Source organism: Schistocerca gregaria, chromosome 5 (genome assembly GCF_023897955.1).
Source record: "Schistocerca gregaria isolate iqSchGreg1 chromosome 5, iqSchGreg1.2, whole genome shotgun sequence".
NCBI lineage: Eukaryota > Metazoa > Arthropoda > Insecta > Orthoptera > Acrididae > Schistocerca > Schistocerca gregaria.
This window is the reverse complement of record NC_064924.1, coordinates 387672481-387682794: the sequence shown is the minus strand read 5'-3', so window position 1 is coordinate 387682794 and position 10314 is coordinate 387672481. Positions and strand designations below refer to the sequence as shown.

Sequence of the window (10314 nt, the reverse complement as noted above, 5' to 3'; positions counted from 1 at the left end):
TGTACCTCCTTCCTGGTGGAATGACTGGATCGGATCAGCTGTTGGACCCCCTTCTAATATGCGCTGCTCAAAAATGTTTCAAATGGCTCTAAGCACTATGGGACTCAACATCTGAGGTCATCAATCCCCTAGACTTAGGACTACTTAAACCTAACTAACCCAAGGACATCGCACACATCCACGCCCGAGGCAGGATTCGAACATGCGACCGTAGCAACAGTGCGGTTCCGCATTGAAGCGCCTAGACACGCTCGTCCACAGCGGCCGGCTGGCGCTGCTCATGCATGGTTGTTTACGTCTTTGGATGGATTTAGTGACATCTCTGAACAGTCAAAGTGACTGTGTCTGTGATACGATATCGACAGTCAACGTCTGTCTTCAGGAGTTCTGGGAATCGGGGTGATGCAAAAGTTTTTTTGATGTGTGGTTTACATTCATTAAATTAACACTAATGATGGATAATTAGGTGAACATATTACTGTCTGTTAGAATGGCGTACTAAAACTAACTATCCTGTTCCTTTGTCTTCATCAGAAAGAGGCAGGCAAAAGAAAAGGAATCCACAGAAATATTATTGTTTTTTATCTGAGACCTATGTAATAGTAGGTTGTATTTATTCATTTCTAATAGCTATATTTGTGTTAAAGTTATTGATTTGATCCATAATCCCATTGAAGGCGGTAAATAAAAAGATATTACAAACCTAACTTTCCTGTCACATCTGAGGAGAACATATACAGCAGCAGTCTTGACTTGAAGCATGTCTGACTCATACACAGACTGAAGTTAATGCTTGCTGCTGCTCCCTTCAACACACAGACGAGACGGCACTTTTTAATTTTCGACTGCATTTTGACATTGTCGCTTGTCAACACTGCTGATATTGTGTACCTTTGGAAGACACTTTACTGGTACACTTTCGTGGCGTAACCAGGAGCCAGGTATCAGTAAGGCGTCACGCTTTCTGTTTCCAAATAAAATTATTGCCTACGGTAGTATCCTCTCTATACAAATTACTCTAATATCAACTTTGTCTGCCATTACAGCTGATTTATCCAAACTTGAATCTTAACTAACAGAATCTTGCAGATTCGTCGCTGTGAACTGTGTCCGTTACAACTGATTTATCCATTTCATTCCTTCAACAGTTGTTTTCACACACTTTTTTGTGTTTTAACCATTCTCTTACCAGCGGAACACAGTTGTTGCCAGCCAATATGCAATGGGCTTTTGAAGTCACTTTTTAATTTTTCTGTATTTTCATCTAATTTTATTTTAGATGCCGGGACTCTATTATCCTTAGGGGCCCGGTAGTATTGTCATAGTTGCCTCAGCCTAGCTACGCCCCTAACGGGGGTTGTTGTTGGGCATATAATGAATCATGTGTGTTATATTATGATAAAACCGTGACTGTGGGCATCACCCCTCGTCTCGAGCAAACATCAAGCTGTTATTGGTGAATGTATTCATTCAGATTAACTTCTTCACGAACCCCAGGAACGAGATGTGGGGGACCGTCCGCTGCAGTGTATGCTCATAATACTGGTTCTTGAAACCTTGTATGCAGGCTTTCGAAGGACAGCTGGGGTCTTTTTAGTTCTTTTCTATCAGGTGTTGCTTAGAGTGAACAATCTGTTGACAGGACAGTTAACTTGTTAACCTTTGTAATTTATAATTAGCTCGTAACTATTAACAGGTTCTTCTCTTTGCTGATGATAGAAAGAGTCAAGAATAGCTGCAGCTGTTTTTAGCTAGTAGTACTGGTCATTTTCTTCCTAATAATGTGCACAGTCCTTCTGCTGACTTATATTGTACCACGACCTCCTATGAAAAAGTCGTGATTGTACGTATTTCTTAAATAGGCAACTGACAACTTCCGTCGTAATTGATAGCTTGCAAAGAAGTGTAAAGATCAACCACACTTGACGTCACCTATGACCTTAACCTGAGCCCAATATAAAGCAAATCTCCCACATCATACATGCGAAATATCGCGTTTTATGATTTTTTGCTTCTATTGTTGACACTCTAAACAATAACTCGTATGGTTGCCAACCTCAGAACGTACGAAGAAATTATCCCTGAACCAAAGAATAGCGACCAGTACCAAAAAATTACGCTGCTGAAGTTGCGTCATGTTTGTTTACAATTGTGTCGTCTGCAAGTGTGAAGCTCTATATTGTTTTCCCTCCTGAGTTCATTAGTATTGTTGGCACGTGTTATTTGAGTTTCGTGTTTGTATGCCAAACAGAGTAGGCATTAGAACTAGACTTGCGCTTCGGAAGCAAAGCTGCAGATGTACGGTATCATTAATTTCGTTTTTTTCTAGACGCGTGTGATTTGATAACAAGAACGTTACATAAAGATCGAAATGCGTGCATATGCAAAGACTTTTCTCAGGTTTAGGTCGCTGGACTGATGCAGTTGTTCGAGTGGCTTTTTAACTTTTTGCATATTTGTATTTTATTTGCAATGCGTGCGAATGAAGATTGCATTGATGTGGAAACTCCACCAGGTGTGCCACTCAGCGCTCAGTATATGAGGTAAATTTAATTTACTTGTTATCTCAAAAATCGTGCATTACAGTGAGTGTGACCGTCGTTATTTAAGAGTTCTTATGTGTCCTTCCTGAAAAAAAAAAAAAAAATGCATATAAAGAATTACATATTTCTACAGAAGTCTCGAAGAAATATTTCTCTGTATTTAGTCGCGTTTTGAAAATTTCCTGTACGGTTTGGCTTGTGAGGACACAGAATAGAGATTGTGGTACCTGCTATAACTGTAAGAAAATTCGAAATCAAGTGGGTACAATCCAAACACAAAGCTTTTGGGAATGAATATTGATTGTCCAACGACGTGAAATAAACACAAGTAGATACAGACAAAGAGAATGTCATCAACCATTACACTCATATCATCAGTGTTTAACAGCCAGTACCTTGTGGTGGAGTGCCGTTTCTGTAATCACTCAATTCTGACATATGAGATTCTATGAAATGCTTAAAACATGAACACAGGGATTAAAACTAGGTGATAATTTGTCCAAGGAGATGGAAGAGAATTGTAGTAGGCCTACATATATTTGCAGTCAAAGCAGGAATTTTAAATATTATGTACTACACAGTTAAGGATTACTAACAATAAGAGGATAAAAAAAGGTGATTGCTGGTGTGTGTGTTAACCAAACTTGTTCCAAGTATGTAAAATTTAAGAGAACTACACAGTAGGTATAATTGACAGTCAAAGACATGGACCTCAGTTTTGTGATATTAAAGGCTTATGTTCTTTCTGTAATCCTGATTTTTTTACATTTTTTGTAGTTTTCGTAAATATTATAATGTAAATGCTGAGACGATTCCTCCAACAATGTCATAGCCTACAACTTGTCCTGCCCTCTGCTCGTTAGACACTCTTGTCTACATACCATATATTACTTATGTTTTCCTTGTATTAAGTTGGCAGATCCCGTATGATTGTAGAATCCTTGGACAAATACATTAGTAATACTGAATGCAATTTAAATTTTTCAGGAGTTTTGCGTATGCAACAGTGAAGGATCGGCTACCCGTTATATTGACCCAGGTCATTGATCATTTAGTGCGAGACAAGGAAGAAATCATTAAAGAACATGGAGAGGTAAAGTCCTTGAAGCAGTCTCCATTTCTTTTGTTAACATTATTTTTTTGTTATACACCAAAATTTTACCTGGATAATCATGCACTTAGCAAAATTTGTCTTTTATTTGGAAATTAGAGTAAGATCAACTAACTTAAATTCTTGAAGCTATATGACTTAAGAGCATAGCTGTGCTGTAACATTCCATGCATTTTTTTAAAGAAAAAAATGTTAATGATGTAATAATTATGGCAAAGAATGATATTCAGTGACGAAAATTTTGTGGGAATACATTATTTGTATGGAGATGACTACATCATGCTGCAATGCAGTTGTTTTGGAAAGTTTTAATCCTGGAAAAAATTGTTAGGATATAATTATCAGAAACTTCTATTTCATACATGTCTGCAGCCCCTATAAAAGACACTGTTCATATTAAGCAATAATAAGAAATTAGTTAATCAGGCAGAAACTTGTTTACTGGTCTCAAATAGGTACTAACTGAATGACAGTAGTTGCTCTGTATTGTAGGCCCATAACTTCAAAAGAAATGTTGTTAATCTAAAATAAAATGATGAAATAGGAATGAGAATGGAGTTTGCATCAAATCATTGCTGCTGATTTGCAGTCATTGGGTTGGGTTGATGTGGTCCACAACAGCTTCCCCCTCTTATATAGGGTACCTTAACATGTTGTTTGCCCTCTACAAATGCTTCTGGTGCCACGAAAGTTGTTCCCTGTTGTTCTTCCATATATTTATTTCTTCACTGATTCTGCAGAGAACCATCTCATCTCTTTTATTATCAGCTCACTTTTTCAGCATTCTTCCATAGCAGCACATCTTGAATACTTCAGTTCTCATTCTTTCTGGTGCGCCAGTTTGTGCTGTTGATTGGAAGTGTAATGTGCAGTGCTGATGAGGGCAGTAGACCGATGAGAAGAAAACAAATCAGAAAGCTAGTGGCATAAAAGGCAGATAACAATGCCCCATCATGACATATAGTATCTGCATGAGAGTGATGAATGCTAAAATAGACTCGGATAACTCCTTGTTGCAAAAGGCAACTAAAAGGAGTCCCATCGTAGGTGAGTTAACACATTGATAGCACCTGTTATCAGGACAACTAAGATGCATTCTGTGATGTGCAACACTTTCATTTCCCGTGGAGATTCCACACACCCCACATTTGTGTTGATTTATGTGGACACCCAAAGGCTACCATTATAGTAAATTTGTTATGAAGGAGATGATGGTTCATTATGTAACAGCATAATAGCCCACAGACATTGCGGTCTACTACCAATGCCCGTGCTGTAAACTCCCCATGAATGTCCATTCCGGGATGTTAGGACTCTGATGTATGGCAGATAGGCACTTTTGTAATGGGTGGCACTCATGGAGAGGGGATACAAATGAAGTGAGTAGCATCAGGGTAGTTCATCTGCAGTAAAATGAATCAGACTGTCCAGATGAGTTACTGTGTTCACATGGTCACCTCAGATAGAAAACAGAATTATAGGGTAGAGAAATATAACCCAGTAACTTTTTCGTCTTTGGGCACTAAACACCACGGAAGAGAATTTAGTAATTTACCCAATACTTATCATACCCCATAACTGGCATAAAATATTTCACAACAACGGAGCTAGATGTGAAAAACTGAGAAAAAGACACGAAACGAATCTGTTGATCAAAACACTGAACACTAAGAAATTACAGACAATTCACACCTGTGACAATCTTAGAAGGTTACTAGTCACTATCACTCCTTACAATAAACTTAATACCTTAGGGTCTCATCTTTCATTAAGACCTCAGTTTACAAACTGACAAAATAGTGCAATAATGTGGAGTGACAGGGTTATACTCAGAGTGTTGCATTTAGAGAGTATCAAAAGATAACAGAGGGTATTGCTACTTTGATCTAGACCAATACCTTTGAAGGGAATGTTATACCCAAGATGGTAAAGGTTATAGTATGTAAGGGCAACATTAAATTTCATGTTTTCACACCTGTTAAGTGCCTGAGTTTAGGATATACATCTTCCCACACAATTAATGATTGCATGTTGCAGAGCATCAACACATCAAGACAGACCTTGAGAGCAACTAGTCTGTTATACTGCCTGATAAAAAAGGCAAAGCACAGATAAGACATAGTTGGGTGTCAAAGTAACTTTGTATGCACTCATACACCATTGGTGAGTACATAAATGATTAGAATTGCAGTTCTCTGTGCGGTGTAGAACAGTCACCAGATTGCATTAGGGTTGTTTGCATGTAATGTTGTCTACAAGGGGCATAAACAGTGTCAGATATTGAGGAATCTCAGTGAAGGACATGGAGATGCTGCACACTTGGGTGAGACAGTGGTATCAACACCTGACAAAAAATGAAAGAGAGCTCATTGTAAGTGCCCATTTGGCCAGTTGATTGAATCATGCAATATCCACGTTTGTGAGGCACTCCCATGTGGCAGTGGCCCGATGTTGGACTGCATGGAAAAGTGAGGGCAAGGATACGCATCGTCAAGGTTTTGGTCAACCATGTCTGACCACCACAAGGGAGGATTTACCATACTGTGCACCAGGCACATTATAACACTTTCACTACCCCACCCACCCTCTGAGAACATGTTATAGACTTCTTCAGGTTTCTGTGTCATCCCACACCATTGGTCAGATAAGCTTTCAGGTCAATACTAGTAATGATTGAGGGATTTCTGATAGCACAATGACAAATCACAAACACCCTCATGTGTTAACACTGTAGTGTCCAAGTCCAATCATAACTTGGGCTACAGCACTGTGTTCAAAAGACCGCGCCAGAGTGTAGCTCAGGCCACAATTTTGGTGGTGTGCGAGCAACCTGTCACTTAGAAACTGGACTCGTTTCATATGAGAACAGTGTACTGACATCTCACTACCTGTCTCTGGACAGGTACTGCCTTCTGTTGTCAATTTCTAGAATTATTTTGAAAGAAACTAGCGAATTTAAAAGTTGCTGTTGTGAACGATTGAGCCGATATGTGATCACATTGCCATTATTTTGTGTAAGTTCACATTAGATGTACTCATTAGATGCCCCCCCCCCCCCCCCCCCTTCCATTGAACCATGGACCTTGACATTGGTAGAGAGGCTTGCATGCCTCAGTGATAACAGATTGCCGTACCATAGGCCCAACCTTGATGGAGGGAGGGTAGACAAATGTGTCTCTTGAAGAGGGGCAGCTGCTTTTCAGTAGGTGCAGAGGCAACAGTCTGCATGGTTCACTGATCTGGTCATGTAACATCAACCAAAACGGCCTTGCTCTGCTGGCACTACAAATGGCTGAAAGCAAGGGGAAACTACAGGCGTAACTTTTCCTGAGGGCACGCAGATGTACTCTACGGTTAAATGATGATGTCATCCTCTTGGGTAAAATATTCCAGAAGTAAAATAGTCCCCCATTTGGATTTCCGTGTGGGGACTACTCAGGAAGACGTTATCAGGAGAAACAAAACTGGTGTTCTACGGATCGGAGCATGGGATGTCAGATTCCTTCATCAGGCAGGTAGGTTAGAAAGTCTAAAAAGGGAAGTGGATGGGTTGAAGTTACATATAGTGGAAATTAGTGAAGTTCGGAGGCAGGAGGAACAGGATTTCTGCTCAGGTGAATACAGGGTTGTAAGTACAAAATCAAATAGGGCTAATGCAGGAGTAGGTTTGATAAGGAATAAAACAAAAAGGAACGTGGATAAGCTACTATGAACAGTGTGGTGAACACATTATTGTAGCCAAGATAGACACAAGGCCCACATCGACCACGGTAGTACAAGTTTATATACCAAATAGCTCCGCAGATGAGGAGGAGACTGAGGAAATGTATGATGAGATAAAATAAATTATTCAGATAGTTATGGTAGATAAAAATTTTGTAGTCACGGGGGACTGGAATTCGATAGTAGGAAAAGGAAGAGAGGGAAAAGTAGTAGGTGAATACGGACTGGTTGAAAGGAATGAAAGAGAATCTGCCCGGTAGAATTTTGCACAGAGCATAATTTAATTATAGCTAACGCTTGGTTTAAGAATCATGAAAGAAGGTTGCACATATGGAAGAGACCTGGAGACACCGGAAGGTTTCAGATTGATTATATGATGCTAAGACAGAGATTTCGGAACCAGATCTTAAATAGTAAGGCATTTCCAACAGTAGATGTCGACTCTGACTACAATTTATTGGGTATGAACTACAGATTAAAACTGAAAAATCTGCAAAATTAAGAAGATGGGACCTGGATAAATTGAAAAAATCACAGGTTGTTCAGAGTTTCAGAGGAAGCATTAGGGAGCGACTGACAAGAGATGAAATAGTGAACGTAGCAGAGGATCAAATAGGTAAAAAGATGAGTGCTAGTAGAAATCCTTGGGTAACACAAGAGATATTGAATTTTATTGATGAAAGGAGAAAATATAAAATTGCAGTAAATGGAGCAAAGCGAAAAAGAATAAAAATGTCTAAAAAATGAGATCGACAGGAAGTGCAAAATGGCTAAGCAGAAATGGCTACAGAACAAATGTAAGGATGTAGAAAGTTATATCACTAGGACTAAGGAAAATTAGAGAAATCTTTGGAGAGAAAAGAACCACTTGTATGCATGTGAATAGCTCAGATGGAAAACCAATCCTAAGCAAAGAGGGGAAATCAGAAAGCTGGAAGGAATATATAGAGGGTCTGTACAAGGGAGATGTACTTGAGGGTAATATTATGGAAATGGAAGAGGATGTAGATGAAGATGAGAAGGGAGAAATAATGGTGCATTAAAAATTTGACAAAGTACTGAAAGAATCAAGTTTAGACAAGGCCCCGGGAGTTGGCAACATTCCATTAGAGCTACTGATAGCTCTGGGAAAGTCATTCATGACAAAACTCTTCCATCTGGTGTGCGAGATGTACGAGACGGGCGTCAGAAAGGACGGTGTAATAATTCTAATTCCAAAGAAAGCAGGTGCTGACAGCTGTGAAATCAGTTTAATAAGTCACAGTTGAAAAATACTAACATGAATCCTTTACGGAAGAATGGAAAAACTGGCACAAGCCGATCTCAGGGAAGGTCAATTTGGATTCCGGAGAAATGTAGGAACATGCGAGGCCACACTGACCCTACGATTTCTCAAAGAAGTTAGGTTAAGAAAAGGCAAACCCACATTTGTAGCATTTGTAGTCTTAAAGGACGCTTTTGACAATGTTGACTGGAATACTCTCTTTCAAATTCTAAAGGTGCCAGGAGTAAAGTACAGGGAACGAAAGGCTATTTACAATTTGTACAGAAAGAGGGCAGTTACGAGAGTCGAGGGGCACAAAAGGGAGGCAGTGGTTGAGAAGTGAGTAAGACAGGGTTGTAGCCTATCCCTTAAGTTATTCAATCTGTATATTGAGTAAGCAGGCTAGGAAACCAAAGAAAAATTTGGAGTAGAAATTAAAGCCCAGGGAGAAGAAATAAAAATTTGGAGATTTGCTGATGACATTGTAATTTTGTCAGAGATAGCAAAGGACTTGGAAGAGCAGTTGAATGGAATGGACAGCGTGTTGAAAGGAGGATATAAGATGAACAACGGCCAAATCAAAATGAGGATAATGGAACGTAGCTGAGGGAATTAGATTAGGCATTGAGACACTTAAAGTAGTAGATGAGTTTTGCTATTTGAGAAACAAAATAACTAATGATGGACGAAGTACGGAGGATATAAAATGTTCACTGGCAGTAGCATGGAAAATGTGTTGAAGAAGAGAAATTTGTTAACATCGAATATAGATTTGTCAGGAAGTCCTTTCAGAAAGTACTTGTATCGAGTATAGCCATTTATGGAAGTGAAGAATGCTGAAGATTAAATGGGCACATCACATAACTAATGAGGAGGTACTGAACAGAATTGGGGAAAAGAGAAATTTGTGATACAACCTGACTATAAGAAGGGATCAGTTGGTTGGACACATTCTGCGGCATCAAGGGATCACTAATTTAGTGCTGGAGGTAAGTGTGGGGGGAAAAATTGTAGAGAGATACCAAATGATGAATACAGTAAGCAGATACAGAAGGATGTAGGTTGCAGTAGTTACTTGGAGATGAAGAGGCTTGCATAGGATAGAGAAGCTTGGAGAGCTGCATCAAACCAGTCTTTGGACTGAAGATCACAACAACTCATTAGATTTTGCATTTTGCTGTTATTCTGCTACAGATATTTCATGTTTGTTGAGTGAGTACAAGATTTTGGAAGGACAAGAAGAAGAAATCGCTCAGTCACTTATCTTGCACTTGTTTTTGGAGAGATAATCATACTTTCTGTCATCATAATTTTAAATTTGCAACCTATCAAAGAACTAATGTAAATATGAAAAAGAAATCTTGAAACTTGGTCTTTTTTGTAGTATATATTATTCTTTAAGACATGTCAATTACATATGTACCAGTAACACTTTAAATAATGGCATAAATGGCTGGTTGTTAAAATGTTAGCTCTCACGTGACAATGTTATGATATCATTTTTCAACAGAACAATGCTCATTCACACATGGCACGTGTGTCTATGAACTGTCTGCATGATGTTGGAATACTCCATGGCGAGCAAGTTACTCACATCTGTCCCTGATGGAACATTGTGTGACAATCTCAGATGTTAACTTTGTCCCAGTGCCAGTATTCAAGGTATCAAGGAT

At 39.1% G+C, this 10314-nt stretch overlaps 1 protein-coding gene across 1 annotated transcript in view; it reads left to right on the top strand.

Moving 5' to 3' along the window:
* The first annotated feature begins 1591 nt into the window (after positions 1-1591).
* Positions 1592-10314, top strand: part of LOC126273143 (damage-control phosphatase ARMT1-like) — a 56950-nt gene continuing 48227 nt past the window's right edge. The window contains exons 1-2 of the mRNA XM_049976599.1: positions 1592-2543; positions 3531-3636. Coding sequence (XP_049832556.1) covers positions 2419-2543; positions 3531-3636 — 231 coding nt within the window. The 5' untranslated portion in view covers positions 1592-2418. The remainder of the gene's footprint in view (positions 2544-3530; positions 3637-10314) is intronic.